Source organism: Pseudomyrmex gracilis, unplaced genomic scaffold (genome assembly GCF_002006095.1).
Source record: "Pseudomyrmex gracilis isolate BER0280 unplaced genomic scaffold, ASM200609v1 scaffold_323, whole genome shotgun sequence".
Taxonomy (NCBI): domain Eukaryota; kingdom Metazoa; phylum Arthropoda; class Insecta; order Hymenoptera; family Formicidae; genus Pseudomyrmex; species Pseudomyrmex gracilis.
In genome coordinates, this window is record NW_018020907.1 from 22,771 (window position 1) to 42,332 (window position 19,562).

Sequence of the window (19,562 nt, forward strand, 5' to 3'; positions counted from 1 at the left end):
TTTTTGCGTATAAGTATATAAACTACGATAGAGCCAGCTATATCGTTTCTGTCTCTAAAATCTATTTAACAAAGTCCTCTCTCGTAACTGCTCGATAATTCATCTCTTTCATAACATGAAATTATATATATATATTTGTATCTTTATATATATATATATATACTCTCTTTTTTTTTATATATATATGTATAATATCTTAACTCTATATTTTATATTTATATATGTACACGCGCATTATATGTGTCTAATGTGTAACGTATGTATGTATGTATGTGTGTGTGTTTTTTTTTTATGTGTGTGTACCTGCGTGTGTGTTTGCATCTATACTTTCGATTTCACCAAATTAATTATTTCAATAATGAGAATCGCGTCTTTGCCTTTTTCGTGGTCATCGAGAAATACATACAACTAACTTCTGGCTATATAAATTTAATTGTCATTAAAAAACATACTTTCTTTCGTATCGCGATTAATTTATTATAAAAAAAGTCGTATAAGAAAATGATCGGATAACAAGCGCGAAGAAAGATTATGTTAATAAGGATTTTCTAATTTTTTATTAAGTGAGTAAATTAATTACGGTGCCTTTATATATTCACTTGCTTCTAATTTGCATCTTAAATTCAATTTTTCCCACTTTTTATGGCAGTTTTAAAGAGGAACTATTTGTGTTTTAAAATTTCACACAACACAGTTGCGTTCGCGAAACTAATGGCTAATGACGCACATCAGATACAATATATTCTTTTTGTGTTTCGGTTCACAGAAAAATATTGCAAGCTTTTTTTCGTTCGGCGCTTTAGACGAAGATACCGGCAATCCATAAAACATGTAAGAAATGGTTTCTTCAAAGTGTAAAGAAAAAAGTTTTTGATTTAAATCACGAACTTCCGATCACTCGAAGAATATTATAGAGAATATCGAGTTACAGGAGGTACCGGATAAAAAGTCAAACACAAAAAGAGCTCGCAAAGTGACTTGAGAAGCTGTGAGTGTTTGAAACAAAAATGGAAAAGGTTCCAAAAAAAAAAAAAAAAAGGGCAAGTGAGTTCCGCACATTCTCAGCGTTGACAACAAAATGAGCGTTAATATAATCTTGTTTTTGTTGTCACGTTTGAAAAAGATTTTTTGCATCAAATTATTACGAGAGACAAAAAAAAGTCGATCGGTAATCATAAATGACAAAAATCACGGATCGCGAACGAGTCATTAACCTTCGACAGCAAAACCAAATATCCGGTCCAAAAAGATTTTGTTGACGCGTTTAATAGAATAATATATATAAAAGAAATGATGAACTATTATAATCTGGGCGAAACAATCACAGCTGATCGATTTTTAAGCGACGAGTTGAAGCAAAAAAAAAGGCCATACGCAAAGAAAGGAAGGAGAAAGGTGATTTTATTCCACGCTCGATCTCACGTTGCAAATTAAACGAAAGATTTATCATTTTTCATCTCAACTGATAAATTTTGTCTCACACCCGATTAGACCTATTCTCCTGAACTGGACTCGATCATTTCTTCTATTTGTTCTCTCCAGCATCCGTCTGTGTGACAAACACTTAAAAACTATTAGAAGATATGAAAAACTTCTTCGACGGTTTTTTATTGAATCAAAATCATTTGCATTTTTTTTTTTTCCGCAATGGAATACGACAGTTGTCTAAAAAGTGGACCAAAGTTATAGAAAATAACGAAGATCGCAATTTGTGACGAATTTACCATTGTATTACGTAAATAAAGTTCATAAATAAAGTTTGAATTTTTTTTTCAGAAAAGAGACACCGAATTAATTTGCACACCTTAGAGATACTAAACTATAACTGATGTGCGGAAATTGAAATTGAAATTTCTCGATTTTTCACGAAAAAAAACTCGTCACGCGCAAAATAAATTCAGAGATTCGCATAAAGATGCGATTCAATAAACACGTTTCGCAAATTGTTTTGATTGTCATTGAATTATCAGATCTTATTAGCAAAAACGCTATTCTCGTCGCGCAGCAGTTTAATAAAACGTGCGTATCTTCTTCCGCCGTATATCATGTATGGCCAGTATGCAATTAGTTATGCAAATATATACACATGTAATATTACAATATATATACAGATCTAATATTGCTGTTTGGCTTTTTGTGTTCATACAAATTTGCGAGCGTAGCGCCATTCCTATGTAACAATGCTCTAATTTGCATGAGAAAGTTTCCTTATGATGAGTAAACAATCTCGTCAACCTGATGAACAAATAAATTTTTAGTCGTATATAACATTTTGTTGTTCTTCTTCCAAACTTTGTTTGTTTATTCGTCGCGTTTTCAATTCGCGAGAAAATCTGCGCAAGTTGTCGAATAACCACGCGATGACCGAAATTAATATTACAAAAAAAAAAAAAACAATCGTAAAAAACTCTTCGTCAAAAATAGTTTGACAATTTGCTTTGTGTGATTTAAATAATGCAACGCGAAATTTATAATAGAAAAGTAATTGGCGAAGAATACTAGCTGACGGTCGGATCGCGCGAAACGAATTGGAAGGATTCGGTTTCAATTCGAAACCGCTTGTGAATCACACTTTGCTTTCAGTATGCAACAGATCGCGACGACAATTTCTATCTTGGATAGAACGACTATTACATTTGCAATTCCATTGACTGTTTGCCGAGCACGACGAGATGATTATTTCGATTTGTGTTCGATTTCACTGTCTCGCTCTCTATTATATATGTATATATATATATTGTATACGTATAATCACGTCCAGCGTTTTTTTATTCATAACATTTCTGTTTAATAAAAATTAAAACAAAAAAAAACAATAACAAAATTTCAAGGAAGAAAAAAACGCAGATGTCACCACAGTCAAATCGGAAACTTAAACGTCTCACAACCAATGAACTCCATTATGCCGGTGGTGTCCAAACCACGTGTCAAAATTGATTGATTTTCTTTTTTTTTTTTTTTAAAAAAAAAAAAAAAAAACAAATCGAGCAATTGACGCGAAAAACCTTCAAGTTTTTTAGTAATCAGGTACCTCCGCTATTGCAAATATCATGTTCTATCTATAGGAAAATGCGTATATAAACATCGCAGAACATCGGCAGATAGACGGACACCAAGTAGATTTATTCGGAGATTTCAACAATCGAGCAAGTACATGTATTTTATAAAAGTTTTACATCATACCAACGAGAGAGAGTTTCAATTATATTCCGGCAAATACTTTCGCAGATTTGTTTTTAGAAAAAAATAAAGAATTATACATATATATTTTTATTTATTTATTTATTTATTTGTTTATTCACGCGCTACGTTTGTTTTTTCAAGAGAAGAGAGGAAAGAGCCCTCAAAACACTTGGTTCTCTGAAGTATTATTTAGTTCTCAAATAGGCACTATACAATTGTATCTCTTAGAATCTACACATGTGATTTTTTCGTTTGTTGAAAATAAACGACAAAATGAACGATTTTAACTCATCCGTTTTTTCATTTTTTTTTTTTTGTTTTTTTGTTTTTGATGCACGAGATTTTCCTCTTGTCGTCGTAACGTACGCATTTACCGCTTGAGAAATATTTTTTTTGGAAATCTGAAAAAAAACCTGCTGAGAAGATTCGCGTGCTTTTTTTTTTTTTTTTTCACATACCACACGCATGTGATTCTTCGATCGTTCTCTGGATTGGACACCACCGTTACATCATCACAAATTCGTGCGTGCGAAAAACGCACTGTGGGCTTAACAATTACTCTTAATAATATTACAACAAACACGCCGCGTCCCGTCTCGTCGAGTGGAACGAGCGGCTTTTTAGTTCATCGACATGAACCGGTTTTTTTTTCCATGGCTTGCGAATGAAAAGGCTTACGAATCTAAGAGTCGGCCATGATGCTAATCGCGAAGTTCGCTATCGGCTATGCGATGTGTGAATCTACATCCTACCTACGTGTGGGTATGCGTGTGTATGTGTGTATGTGTGTGTGTGTGTATGTGTACACAAAGAGTACTCCTATTCCGAAGAATTTCGATGTATCTCGAAGAAGCCGTCGTAAGCGATTAAGTCGTATTTATAAAGATTGCATTTATTTATTTCACCTCCTCTCTCGTTAATCAATAAACGCTTTTTTTTTTTGACTTTGTTTTCGAGGCGAAAAAAACATTTCCACCTCGCCCGCCTTCCTCTCGTCTTGAAAAAGCGAATTAGCGGAGAAAATGCGGAGAGCTTGTTCTCTCTTTTAAAATATTGGCGTATTATATTAATTAATAATTAACCAGGGCATATGGACATAATAATTATCGACATGTTGTATATTCGTTAAAAGGCGAACGTCCGCCCGCTCGAGGAGAGAAGCAGAATCAGTTTTTTTTTTGTTTTTTTTTTGTTTTTTTTTTTTTTTAACTCGGTTATTATAATCATCACCAAGTTGAGGTCCAAGCACGCGCTGGAGGGGGAGGGGGGAACGGCACAATCGCGTGCTATAAAGGCGATCAACAAACGAATCTTCCTTGGTTCGCACCCGGAACGGATGACACTATATTGCGCAAAAACATGTGTGTCATCTTCTCGGACGTGCAAAACGAGAAGGACCAACGGAACAAGTTAGCGATCGTTCGATGTGTACGTGTGTGTAACATTATTATAGAATAAAAACAATTCGCGTCGCGTCGTCGTACGCGGACGCGAAACTCGCGCGTTTTCCTCGCGCGAGAGATCGAAACGCTAAACTACCAAGCGCGTATCGGGTGACGAAAAAACTTTTGATCAGTCGATCGTATCGTCGGCGGATTGTCTCGACAAAGAGGAAGAATGAAAAAAAATTAAAAAAAAAAAATTGACACGAAAAGAATTTTTTTCACAAATACTCCCTCGATCTGGTCGGTGGTCTTTTACGCTCGGATCTCTCGGCGGTTCTTTCGGAGATCCTGTCGCTCGGCCCGCCGACGGTCGAGTCCCGGTCGTCGGTGCACTCGAGCATTTGCGTGGTTTCCGTAGCTTCCGACGGGCTTACAGGTTGCGTGGCAAGCGGGGCGAGCGGAGCCGCGCCCTTGTTGCGCGATTTGCTACGTCGTTTGCGAAGAATTAACGGCCCCAAGGCGTTGGAATCGTCGCCGCGCGACGTGGAGGCCTGTGCGAGCCGTTCGAGCAGTTCCTTGTTTACGTCCCGCAACGACGACGGCTGATGATGATGATGATGATGATGATGATGTTCCTGACCGCTTTTTGACACGCGTTCTGTCGCCGTCGACTGCTCCCGATAGCCCTCGCTCGGCGTCGTGGACGTCGACGTGGTCGCGATCGACGGTTTGTACTCGACGGTCTGAGTCGCGGACTGAACTAAAGTCACCACGCTCGGTGTGACGGGTAACTGATTCTGAACGCCGCCGCTGTTGCCTCCCAAGCTGAAGTTCGTAGTCTTTTGTTGTTGCTGAGAACCACCGCTCCCACCGCCGGACGGTGCGCCGCCGGATGCCGGTAGTCTGTTCATTAGCGCCTGCAGCATATCCTCGATCTTGGCCAACTTCTGATTAACTCTCTGCACCTCCAGCTTCAGATCCACCTTCACTTCCAGCACCGCCGCAAGGATCTCCCGCTCGTGGCTCGGTTGTTGCGTAATTAAACCGCCGTCGTAACTCTCGAGACGTCGCAGCTGCAGTTGCTTCGAGTCCACACTGAGGGTCTGTTGTTGTTGTTGCTGCTGCTGCTGCTGTTGCTGCTGAGCATCCTTCGATTCGGCATTGTCGCCGCTCTCCTCAATCGTGCCGCTTAACTTGCCGAGTTTCGGGAAGACTTTGTTGGTGCCGGCACTGGAACTCGGACGTGAGTCTCTCGCGCTGAGAGATCGCTTGAATGTGTCGCCGGCCGTGCCCGTCTCGCTACTGGAATCCAAACTCGAGCTACCTGCAACGTTATATAAAACGTTCGCGCCATAGAACACAAATTTATACGTTCGCGTGATAATTAAAATTTTTTTAATTGTTTCTTAATTCACAATTAATTTCTTATGTGTGTTTTTTTTTTACCTAACAAACGGCCCCACTTTCCGCTCGGTCGCGTTTTCGCGAGCGTTGTTGTTCCTCCCCCTTCCTCGGCGGTGGACCCCTTTCTGGCGTGTGACGTCTCGCCGTCCTTTGCGTCCTTACCGTCGCCCTTTTCCACATCAGTGGCAGTGTGTTGTCGTTCTCGGCGAAATCTACACGGTATAATCAAAAGAGAGAGAAAGAAAAAAAAAACATTCATTTTTATTCTGCATTATCGGTAAATTGCAAATTAGTGTTTTACGTATAAGGAGAAGAGAAAGGCTGATTTATTTGGACCCTAGAACATTTGTGGATCATAGAGAGCAATAAGAGTACAAATGCAGAGAGAGGGACGAGAGACAAGTGTGTGTGGTAAAGGAGTGCTGGTCGAAAGATCATTCTTACGTGAAAAACACTTGATTGTCTGTTCTCTCGCTTTTTTTTTTCCTTTCTTTTTTTTTTTTTTTTTAATAAATTAATTCGCCGCGTTTTTTTGTTTTTCTCTTCCGACACGATTCAATCCACCCCCTCCCCCTCGAACTAGTCCGGGGTCAAGCTAATCGGGTCACCGCCGGGTAGAGCAGAATGCGGACCGCCTATTGAGGGGCTAGAAAAAGGAGGAAGGCAGCTCCGGTACGGTTGGTTTCTCGAGCGACCTACGGTGCGACGTGCCTACGGGATCCACGGCTGGCGGTGGTGACGACGACGACATTGGGCAAAACATACGGGGAAAAAATTTTGGATAACGTTGGTAAACGTCGACGGTAATAAAAAAGTTCCGAGTCGATAATTATTTAATTAAGCTCTCGATATTTTGAAGAAATCACGCGGCAGTTTCTTTGTAAAACTCATTACTTTACTTGCGCGCTAATTTTGAAAAAAAAATATATAAATCCGAACAGAACATTTTTTTTATTTTTTTCAAGAAATCGGAACGCTAACGCCAGACTAACGCGCGCACTCGCGACTCGATAATTTATTATGTGACATTTTTTATAATGACGGAAGAGAAACTCGCATTGATTTTGTTATGCGTGATTAGCATTAAATTATCTCGAATTATCGGGATTGGACTGACCGGGTCTGTGAGACCCACGCAACTTTGATATCAAACGTCTCCGCGAAAAATCAATATTTTTCAATTTTGTTTTTTTTTTAAATCGAAAGTTCGAACAATTCTGCATCGATAAAAAAAATCTCTTTAGTAGTTTTTCGTAGAGATATATAAGCATTAAAAAAAAAAACAATTTCTACCAGAGACGCCGATGCGCAATTTTTTTGAACGGGTCCGGAAGACCCGTGTCAGTTCCACGGAAGGTTGAAGAACGCGCATAGCGCACGGCGTTAGCTTAATACTGCAATTTTGTTTGTAATTACCGGAGTTTAGATTAGCTCGCGCTACATTAGACGGGGGCTCTTCCACGCGCGTTCTGAAACTTTTATTTCGATTCAAATCTAAATTGTGACATTTAATGTAATCTCAAGGAACAATTCTTGAAAAGACTTACGGTCTGATCAGTTGTTTTTTTTTAATTGTTGATTCATATTAAAATGAAAGCGAGTTTGATCATTCTTTGACGTGTGTTCTGACCTCTTCGAAATCGAACAAGCTGTAGAAACACAAATTTCACATCATTCTCCGACGAACGAATTACTAAGAAATAAATCTTTTTTTTTCTGGTTTTATTTCTTAAGACGACACGTCGATACCAGTCAGCGTCGACCAACGTTTTTTGGTGTGTGTTTTTTTTTGTGATAACAAATAACCGTTATGAGAAATTGCCCGACAAACTTAAGGAATGCCACGGTGTCAAATACACACAAGTGTGCGCCGAATAGTTGTTTTGTTAATTATTGTTGTTCAGTCGCTGTATTTTTTGTGTTTGTATGCGGCTCGCGTGTGGGCAACAGAAAACTTTATTAAAAACGTCATGTTGTGTTTTAAAGCGCGTTTGTATTCGCGGAATAACTTTTGTCTCTCGGAAATCAATCAATCAATCCGACAATTTAATAAAAATTTCAATATTATCAGTATTAATTAATTATTAATTAAGACTTAATTGACTACGTTCAGTTCTAATTAAGCATACTCAGTATTAAATTGAAACTTCTCAGGTTTGTCTTTCTTCAAAAATATATGAACGCAGTTTAAACGTTAAATCCACTAATATAAATTGAGTGTTTCAACTTGCATAAAGACACAAGCAATTATCGAAGACTAATTAAATAATTTAGATATGTATATAAATATTCTTCAAATTCTATATATAAAATGCTATAGAATATTAAAATCATGCATATGTATATATATATACATATATATGTTAACAGAGGCGACTTTATTTTTGAGGTTTAATTAAATGAAAAAACTCTTCTTATCAATTACAGGAACTACTGCTTAATTAAACAAATAACGAAATGTCAGATTAAATTAATTATATATCTCTCTAACATATGTGTGTAATTAAAAATATTATCACAATCTCTTTTGGTGAAAAATTCGATTTTGCCATGCACTGTAAATCATTAATTGTCTATCAGTTTAACTATATAGGTGCCTTCGATCGCGCTGCAGTAAATTATCGTCAAACAAAAACAAAAAAAAAAAAAGAAATCTATATCGCAAATAATGCGAGCGTTTGGGATATTATTTATCTTAGAAAAAAAATAAAATAAAATAAAACTATCTCTCAGAGGAATTATTAGCAATAAAAGCAACGATGTGTACGAGTCAGGCAATTGAGGATGCGAAAAATTAAAGATGTACAAAAAATCGTTACAAATTACATCGTGATGATTATATAAAATAAAAAAAAAAAAAAAAGGAAAACAGAAAAAGTCTATAGCGCTTTAAGTCGCAAAAAATGTAGCGTGATATTCGCGTAAGTTTCGTGTTCATCCTCACTGGCATTCCGTTAGTTTCTCGGGCGGCTGCATGACAGCAATTTTTTACGCACGTACGTTCGCACGTGCTCATGTAAAATATTCAAGTAATACATAAGAGACAAAGAAAAGTTTGAATCCTAGAGTGTGTGTGCGCTCCGTCGCATGCATTTCGCTTTTGCATAAAAATCGAACAAGATCAGATATGCTCGTACACACGTCAGGATTTCGGTAGTTTCCCATCTCTCGACGACAGCTTTGCGCACGTGTCCACGTTGCGTAATAAGCGCAATTCTTCTCAGACTATTCAGATAGTGTTTGTTTCTCGTAAAAAAAAAAAAAAAAAAAAACTAATCGTTGTTCAAATGTAATAGTTTTTTTTTTTTTTTTTTTAACAAATCTTTAACCTTGAAGAAGATCGCGGCTAACGTTACGATACCCTGGGTATTTTGTTCCGGTACCTAAGTCCAAAAGCTGGCGGATAAAGCCGCAAAGCTGCACGTCCGAGAGCGTGAAAACTGTACGAAATTCTGCGACTTGCTCTATGTATATATATATATAATATAATTCTGGCTTTTAGTTACAAAAAATATGATGTGAAAAAGATGCGCATGACCTTCTAAAGCCTTATATTTTACAGCACTCTAGCATTCGTTAGAAATCTGCGGTGTGTGATCAGTAAAATGATGATAATGATGATAACGATGATGACGATACGATACTGCAAAGTTACTGAAATTTACGTCTCGTGAAAATGCTGCCGGAAGGACGAACAGATCTCGAAGGATCTCGCTCGAATTGACAATTTTCGATATTACATTGGTAAAAAAAAAAAAAGAAAAAAAAGGATAAAATCGCGCTTGAAATCAAGCTCAAAAAAATTGGACAAATTTTATTTGACCAAGAAACACACATCGCGTGAACCTTAACGTTGTCGTGGCGAAATTTTCGCGGCGATCGATTCTTCGGCCGCTGATCTCGATTTGTTCGTGTCTCCAACGTATAGACGCGCGATAAAAATTTATCGTTGCTCACATCCAAGCGTAATGTGTACAGCACAAGTGCGCGTTATATACGTGTGATATACCTTCCGGATGAGCACAGCACTACGGGACGCATTACGGTATTCGCCGCGGCGAATAAAGGCGAAGGAAGCGCGCGTGTGTGTGTGTGTGTTCAAAGTGTTCCCGAATGACAATGACAAATTTCATCCGAAGAAAGAAATCTTTGACCAATATACGGTCCGATCTCTCTTCGGTCGGATTTATTCCCACACTTCTCGGTGAAATATCTTCGAAATAAAAAATCACTCGATAGAAAAAGAGTTGATTTATACAAAATAAAGATGAAAGTCAGATCAGTTCTTTTAAATTGCTAGTTTGTTTTTTTCTTTTCAAGGGGGGAAAGTGGAATCGAAGCTCGTCAGTGTCACACGAGAAACACACGTTATTTTATCGTTTCAGGGGAGATATGATGCGGTTTAATCTCCCATTTGCTTAATTAAAAACGTAACGAAGTAAAGACATGTGACTTTTATTTAAAAAAAAAAAAAAAAAAAGAACTTTTATTTCAATGTGTCACTCGAAACGAAATATTTCTAACAGATCTGTTTTCTCCACAATTTCTCTCTCACGATGTGTCGAATTGTGTAATAGCAATAAATTTCTCGGAGACAAAAAAAAAAAAAAAAAAATACACAACTCTCACATTAATAAAACCAAAATGATCAAAATGCAAATGCAAGATTAACCCCGCGGAGAGACACGTGCATCGCGCGCGCTGCCATACAGAAATATAATATTCATGAATATGTTACATATATACACATGTACGAATATATGTATAATATTTGAAACAGGTATTATATATATACGTATATATAATGTAATATACTTTGTAATATATATCATATACATCGCAGAGAGAGAGAGGTGGGTATATATATATATATATATATATTAATAAAACTGCCTCAGAGAGAGTCGTGTATAAACGACACAATCATAATAATAATAATAATAATAGATAATAACAATAATAACAAATGTAAATCCAAACGACAAAGGGATAATAATAATAGTAATAATGATAATAATAATAATAGTAACAATAATAAAGTGTACGTAGCGAGCGAAAAAAACGGCAAAAAGGAAAAAATTGATAGAAGAAATAAATACGTAAGAAAAAAATGAGAAATTGCCTAAAACTCGGCCAGGGCGGCAGGACGTTCACGGTGAGCTCCTCGTCGGAATCCTGATGGGACCGTCCGCTCACGGTCCTGGTCACGCCGATCTGGCCTTCCCCGTCGGTCTTGTACCTTCACGGAAACAACAGGCCAGCCAAGCAACACGATCAACAAGATTACATTCAGCAGCAAACAGCCACGGAAGATACAAAAATAACGTTTCCGCAAAATAAAATATATAGTTCTCCGTGCCAGTCGTTCACTTTCTCTTTCTCTCCTCATTCGTTTCTTTTTCTTCCCTTTCTGTCTCTTTCTTGCACGTGTCACACGTGCGGAATGTTACATGTGCACGCGCGCAAAAATACATTTAAATTGCAGAAAACAATATTGTATAGAATAAATATTGTATATGTAAAATTGTTTTTTTTTTTTACACAATCTTCGAAGAGCGGTTCTACATAATTTTTACACATATGTCCTTTTTTTTTTTAATGTGTTTTTCAACCATCTTCAACCCTCACAGTATCGGGCTTTTGTGTGTATGTACGTTTTTAAATTTTAAGTTAATTATCGATTATGAGAAAATCCCAACCAGATTATCTTTTTTTATAGCATGTTATTTAATAATTATTTTATGAATATAATTGCGCACGTGTGTTTTTATACACAATAGTAATAAATAAAAGTAATATACAAAACTCTCGGTGATTCATTATGTACATTGTATGTACATCGAAAAATATACATTCGCTCGTAAGCTGGTCGCGGACATACAAAATTACAAATATACTTATTTGTTGCAATTTGCGAACTTTGCAACGAACACATATTTATCTCTCTCAATTTGTTTTGGTTTTATTGCTATATAATAGATATAACTTAGATTTCTTAAGTCTATATATATATATATGTAACACAAAAAAAAACTAATTAAAACTAATATTTTCCTACCTTGAGAAGATCTTGCGAACCAGATGATCCTGAGCTTGGTCCAATTGCGGCTCATTCTTTCTTCTCTCGGCCAATTCTTTTTCTCGTCGAACATCGGCGACTTTTCGGAAGATGAGCTGCGACACAGAGATTATTCAACTTTTTTTTAATACACGTACGTACGTAATCAATTGTCACATAAAAACATGGCTTTAATTTTATATATATATATATATATATATATTTATTCTTATGTTACAATTACGGGCTCGGCATTAAAAAAATTCGAAAACTTTCAAGAGCGACTGTCTCTCCGAGAGCGAGGTAAAAAAAAAAAAAAACTAAAATCTAAGATCGTTTTCCAAAATGATACTTAACAGCCAGGCGTTTTCGCGCCAACGCGAAAATCGCGTGAAAACAGCCTACGGTGTTGTGCTTCGGCTTTGACATATTACGCACATGCGTCGTTTTAAGTATAACACGCTATCTGTGCGTCGTCCGTGCGGATCGACCTCATCCTCACTATCTCGTTTGAAAATTGCATAACTCGTGCAAACGCGACTATTCTCTTTGAGCGAGGTCGCGCGTTTCCGCGCGTTCTCTCTCTCCTTCTTGCACAACCCCCCCCTACCGAACTTTATATCCCTCCTCCCATCCAATCGCGTTACTCGACCTTGCGCGTATCGAGTTATCGACCTCGCGCGAATTCGCCTCGGAATTTCTTCTTATCGCACGAAGATTCTCTGTGCGCGAACAAACATAGAAACGGCGGTTTAGACGGTTGCACTTCGGCGGGCAAGTGCGAAGGTCAGCGGCGCAGGCGTGATGCGAAAAGTCGATGGGTGTCGTCGATAAGATGCTCGCTCGCTCGTCTCGCTCGTCTCGCGCATAACCTGGTGGTATAACCTACAAATTCGCCGTTGAGTGCGTCCGCCGAACGCACGTCGATTGTCGTCGTCCGTGCGGCGACGTGACGTGACGTGTTGACGCGTGACGTTCGCGACTCGAGCGCATCGCGACACGTGTCATAAATCCGAAATAGGTGGTGCAAAGAGTAGTCTTCCCTTACGCGTTCCCGATATCGTTCCGGGATAATCAGGAGGACGACGTCGTGAAAGTTATATGGACTGTCGGAACGGATTGCTCGTTCGCGCAAAACGTACGTAAGGCACGCATTGTAATACACAGTAATGTATCTCCTATCATCAGTAGTGTTAATCTATCTTTATATCATCAGTAGCTAATTTCAACGTGATAAAGAATGATGTGTGAAGAGTAGCTCAAAAAATTTTAAAACAAATGAAAATGACCTAAACCAGTGGTCGAAAACGTTTTACATTAATACAAGAATTTTTTTACACTACTCCACCTGTGTTTTGCCTCAAACTGCCACCATCTCAAACCTTCATTTGTGATAAAGAATCTTGATTTGCGCAAATTTTATTTTTAGATGGGTCATGGGTCCAGCCGTTCATCCTCGTCAACGAATATCCTCTCCCTGGAGGAGCTGGCGCTTGTGGAGAATATCTTTAAGTCGATGTCACGTAGCTCGGGTTCAATCAAACGAGAAGACATATTCAAACACTGGTCGACCCATCTGGACGAGGTGTTGCTTCAGTTTGTGATACGATTTCTCTGTCACGACCCGGGCAAGAAAGTCTCGACTATCAACGGCGAGAACTTCGGCCGGCTTTACGCCTTTGCCGTACGCGGCAGTCCCGAGGAACGCACAAGTCTTATATTCGATGGTTTCTCGGAAGAGGAAAAAAAGTACGAAATGCCCACCGCTACGTTCCTTCAGTACATTCAAGCAACGATTAACTCCTACTTGCGACTGCAAAAGAATTCAAGCAACGCTCATTACCTCACCTGGAGCAGCATCGGCTGCACCGTCAACACCAGGCGTATACAGGTGCGTTCTCACAGTCTGTGCGAAGACCTGATCAAATACGGGGACGTGTTAACCGTCGATCAAGTCGAGACCTGGTTTGTGACCGCGACCACGTTCAAGAATATTCAGTCGCACGTCTTCCAATATCTATTTCTGATCTCGCAGAAGAAGGTAAGCGACAAGAATCCAGCTATGCGGATAAACGATTTGAATCTTCTGCCGTTGTGCAAAGGTTTGGAGAACATACCGCATTTTCCGAGCATATTAGGTTTGGGAGACGTTCTGTTTCTGAATCTAAGCCTGCCGCACGAGTTGCGGAATGAGTGGCGATTTTTGTTTTCGAGTCAGGTGCACGGCGAGTCTTTCTCCACCATGCTGGGTAGAATTGTGATGCAAGGCGCCACGATTATTATACTTCAAGATATGGACGACCACGTGTTCGGCGGTTTTGCCTCCGACAGCTGGAAGCTGGGACCGAACTTCATAGGAAATCAAACGTCGTTTTTGTTCAAGCTCGAGCCGGACATATTGACGTTCTCGGCGACGAATTACAATAATCATTATCAATATCTCAATCTCCATCAACAAACTATGCCTAACGGTCTGCTAATGGGCGGTCAGTTGAATTATCCCGGCCTCTGGTTGGATTGCGAATACGGTACCGGCAAATCGAGCTTGTCGTGCACGACATTTCAAAATTACATACGCCTCAGCGGCAAGGAGAACTTCAAAATCAAACACTGCGAGGTCTGGGGAGTCGGTCCTGTGCCGGACGTGGAGGAGCAGGACGCGCGCGAAACGAAATCCGTGCTGAATCAAGACGAGACAGCAAAAACAATGATGGAATTGTCCGGTCGTAAGTTGTACAGCAAGGAGCTCGGCTTGGATAATCAAGAGTAATTTGTGATATGAAATCCTGAGAGAGATTTTTATGGAAAGCTCATACACACAAAGTCGACAACGACGACGAGACGAACACGATGCCGGAGAGCTGTCCGATTGTAAATCGCAACAGCGAGAGTGTCTTCGCGAGGGTGTCAAGAATAATTGTGATATATACGAAATATTGAGATTTTTATGGGAACTCGGAACCAGAGTGAAAAAAAAAAAAAAAAATATGTTGTACAGATGTTTGCAGGGTAAAACTGCAGAAAAGGGGAGCAGCTTCCGATGACCTTGAGCTTAGGATATATTGTCAAGATCGTGGCCCCGAGTAAGGTTCCGCAGGTTTTATCCGGCGGTCATTGTTTGTTTACAAGTTATTATAAAAAAATGTTTTACAAATTATCCCTTATTTTTCGACATCATGTACATTGAAACAGTAAAACATGTTGTTCCTATCGGAGCATTACATACCTACGTACGACCTTGACATATTATATCAACATATGTCTTTGGTTTGATTTCCTCATTGACAACATGTATAGCTTGCCAGTTCGTGTCGAACCTTATGTAGAATTTTGCTAAGCATGGAAAGTGTATGCGCGGAAGAAGTGTGTTCCGCCCCCCCTGCGGGGGGGCTCCACTATCCAAAAACTAGACACATAGATTTGGGTTGAACCTCGTTTTGCGTGAGAAATGCATGCGTGGATGCAATGAAACTGCGATTACGTCGCTATATGATTTGTTTTGATTTCTTCGTTGCGATACACGTATATACCTATTATTTTCACGAGGGGGGAGCAGGGAGGAGGGGCGAAGCCCCTCCACCTGCGAGGATAAAACCTGCGGAACCTTACTCGGGGCCACGACATTGACAATATATCCTAAGCTCAAAGTCATCGGAAACTGCTCCCCTTTTCTGCAGTTTTACCGTTTGCAGATAGTTAAGATTTGATTGATCAATTTGCGGAATGAAAAAAAAATCTAAAATCCGTTAAAAATGTAAAATCCGTTAACGATTCTATTAACCTTTTCGCTCCGGAGATTTTTCCTTTAAAATTGACCTCGTATTTTAGCTGAAAAAGTTAATAATAACCTGCTACCCCCCCCTTCAAAGTTAATTTTGAAGGTCAAGGAAGTAACCAGGATTTTTTTCAATTTTTTTCCTAAATTTAGTGCATTAAATTGACCTTATAAACATCTATTACGTTCGCTTTTCTTGTTGGTCCATATATGGACCAGTCCCGGAGCGAAAAGGTTAATTGTATAATGATTTATATATATATATATATATATATGTGTGTGTGTGTGTGTGCGGTATCAGTTGTGAAGAAAAAAAATCCCTTCGTTTTACGCGAACATATCTACGTGGTTGAAGCAGATCTGCGCGATGACGCCGCGAGAGGCAATCAAAAAAAAAAAAAAAAAAAAAAAAAAAAATCTGTGAGAAAAAACGAAGTATCGATTTATGTATTACAAAATGTCTGAGATATTTTGAGCGAAGTTTCGTCTGTCTGAAACGACACATGGTTCCTCTAATACAAATTTTTACTGAAACTTGCGTGAGGCTATTTATTTGTAATTATTTATGTATGTATATTATATTAGGACTTTTGTCCCTTTTTTATAAACGGCCTGACATTTTTTGACTTGCGACTTAGTTTTTCGAGTAATTCAATTATTATTGTACATTTACATATACAATTTCATTATAATATTTCATTATATGCCCATGAATTTCAGCTCTATGATATTAAAGGATATATATATATATATGTATATATATGTATATGTATATATATATATATATCATCGTTGTCAATCGTTGCGTGGCCTGAATGCCTATTACCTAGTGCCTGACGAAATCGTTATTAATTGTTAATTTATTGTTCTCTGCGTATGTTAAATTACTCGTAAACGAATAACCGTTGCCATTGAAAATTACTCTTGTTAACTAAGAGACTGTATACTCGTGTCACATTTGTGTATAATGAAGAAAACCAAAGAAAGAAATAATTTGTGCAAACAACACACACACCGATTGTTTGCGACTACAAATGTCAAACTGGAAGCGTCACGCTATATAATTGTAAAGATCTATGAAAGGTTCAATAAACAATCAAAATCTACGTATCATCGCGTTTCTTTGCTGCTTGTGTGTGTGCAATCGCACGCTAGGGTAAAAGACCCAATTACCGTCACCCGAATAATAAACATATGTTAGTGAATTGTTTTTACTACTTATATTTATTCAAAAACATGTGTTTTTCTTCTTATCTGGTATTATTCGATGTCTCTGATATAAGGAACAAAATAATACCGCCTCTCAAAATCTCTATTTTTTTATTTATAAATTTAATAATTAAAAAAAGAACGATGCGAGAGCTATTACTGTCACCCCCTACCCGGGAAAAAATGGATTAAATCTAAATAGATCTAATTTAAATCTAACAGGATAAAAAAAAAATGGAAAACTAGATCTAATTAGATCCAAATTAGATCTAAATAGATATAAAGTAGATCTAAATAGATATAAGTAAATCTATGTAAATTTACACTTTATTTATCATTAGATCTACTTTAGATCTACTCAGATCTACTATATTAGAAACAGGAATCAAATAAGGCCGATACGAGCCATTCGCAGGATGTTTGTGCGGAAACTATGCGTGTACAAATATATATATATATATAAATGTAACAAATTTTACTTGTAAATTTTTACAAGTATTTTTTGAATTGAAATCTCAATTCTTAAAATCATACGGGATGCTAGATTTGCATCTCACATATGGAAAACCCCGGATACCCCCCTAACTAATTTTACAATATTGCGAAAAAAACTCCTCGGCCAGGAGTCGAACCTGGAATCTCCGGCTTTCCGTGCCATCGCTTTCCCTGTTAGGCTGTTTTTTTTTTCGGATCTGCTTAGTTTTGTTTAGATCCGCTTAGATCTAATATAATAAATCTGAGTAAATCTACTATATAGATCTAAAATAGATATACTGATAAATAAAGTGTAAATTTACATAGATCTATTTATATCTGTTTAGATCAACTTTATATCTATTTAGATCTAATTAGATCTATTTTTCCATTTTTTTTTATCTCGTTAGATTTAAATTAGATCTATTTAGATTTAATCCCATTTTTTCCCGGGTAAAATGAAAGAAATGAGACGCGAATGTTGAGTGCTGGATTTTTTGTTATATTAATTGCACTTAAAATTCTACGTTAGATTGTTTTCGTGCATAACTTTTTAGGATTTATTTAATATTTTAAATAAAATAGCTTGGGGTGACAGTAATTGGGTCTTTTACCCTATTCCTTACGAACTCGTCCAAATCCACGTTCGAGGAGAAAAATTAAAAAAAAATTCGAAGAGAAAACTCACCCGGTGGCTCAAGTTGTAAGTCAGGATCAGGTTTCTGGCGAAGGAGTTCGCGAAGGCTTGGTAAAAGTCCAACACCTCCAGCAACCGATCCCGTTTGATGGTGTGCAAATCGCAGTAAGTGAGCGCCCTTACGTTAGCCGCGCTCTGACCGATCGACGGATTCGTCCAGAAACTGTCGCCGAAAACGTCACCTTTTCCCAAAATCGCCACCACCTCGTCGTCTTGTATAACCTCGAGGCTGCCGGTCACGATAAAGCACAGCGAGTCGATCGACTCGCCCGTGTGATAAAGCAAGTCGCCGGGTGCGCTGTGCGACATCGTGAAGTGCATCGCCAAGGCGCGCAGACATCCATCAGACGCTAATCTGAAACAACGTAAATAAATACCGGATAGCGTTTTTTATTTAAAAAAAAAAAAAAAAAAAAAGAAAGGAGCAAGAAAAAAATAAAGTATCGAGTTGCTCTTGAAAATCCTAATTAAGTGAATTGAAATGTTCGCTAAAAGTGACGCTAACTTTTTTGGCACGACGAACCAGCTTCGAATATTAAAAAGACAGAAATCTGATACAGTTTATATGTAAGTCGACGTAACTTTTGCGACAAATGTGAAGAGATGATGGAATAGGATAGAGATTTCACCTAAAGGCAGGATGCTCGTTGAAGACTTTTCGGTTGAGATGTACGCAGATATCGGCCTTCATATCTTTCGGGCAGTAGTTGAGAACTTTATCCGTGTCCAAGCCTTTGGTCATTGCCCACGTGCTGACGACGTAATCCATCACGCGCTCGCTAAGAGCTTTCGGTACCTCGTGGAGTTTCATAAATTCTCTCACGTTGTTCAACATGTCGTGATACTTGGCGGTGGCGGAAGTCATTTGCTGAATGATCGTGGTGACATGACCGAAGATCGTGGCGTACAACAGGGCTGGTCGAGCGAAAGAGAGAGACAGAGAGAGAAAAAGAGAGAAAAAAGAAACAACAAGAGATTAGATTTTTTATTTCACACGCAATTCACGCACACACACTCTCGACTTAATTTAATCGCACAAACACGCATTCGTTAACTACTACTTTCTCTAGAAAACGCGCAATTGATTCTTTCCAGGGACTTATACCGGTATGCAAAATACCGGTATTTTACCGATATTTTTGGGTAATACTATGAAAACCCTTTTATGCAAACCGAAATGCAGAAATACCGGTATGACGTCATACCGGTATATTTACCCATATTTACCTATATTTACCGATAATTTTTTCGTGATTTTTTTAAAGTAATATCTTAAAACTATAAGTGTTGTCATTATGCACCGAAAAAATTATATTCTTGTTTTGAGGATATCCCACTTACTTTAAGTATATTTTATACTAAAATAGGCGCCAAGAA

General features: G+C 38.1%; 2 protein-coding genes across 3 annotated transcripts in view; one reads left to right on the forward strand and one right to left on the reverse strand.

The window, feature by feature from the left end:
• Positions 1-281: 281 nt before the first annotated feature.
• The window catches only part of LOC109860067 (potassium voltage-gated channel protein eag), an 84,285-nt gene continuing 65,004 nt past the window's right edge, over positions 282-19,562 (reverse strand). For both annotated transcript variants that reach the window (XM_020438915.1, XM_020438914.1), the window contains 5 exons: positions 18,815-19,100; positions 18,177-18,540; positions 12,031-12,146; positions 6,015-6,184; positions 282-5,892 (listed from right to left, as the gene is read on the reverse strand). In XM_020438915.1, coding sequence (XP_020294504.1) covers positions 4,847-5,892; positions 6,015-6,184; positions 12,031-12,146; positions 18,177-18,540; positions 18,815-19,100 — 1,982 coding nt within the window. In that variant the 3' untranslated portion in view covers positions 282-4,846. The remainder of the gene's footprint in view (positions 5,893-6,014; positions 6,185-12,030; positions 12,147-18,176; positions 18,541-18,814; positions 19,101-19,562) is intronic.
• LOC109860068 (TLD domain-containing protein 1) lies at positions 12,716-15,825 on the forward strand. The gene is made up of 2 exons (XM_020438916.1): positions 12,716-13,168; positions 13,460-15,825. Exon 2 carries the CDS (start codon positions 13,460-13,462, stop codon positions 14,798-14,800), a length of 1,341 nt encoding a protein of 446 aa, XP_020294505.1. The 5' UTR covers positions 12,716-13,168; the 3' UTR covers positions 14,801-15,825.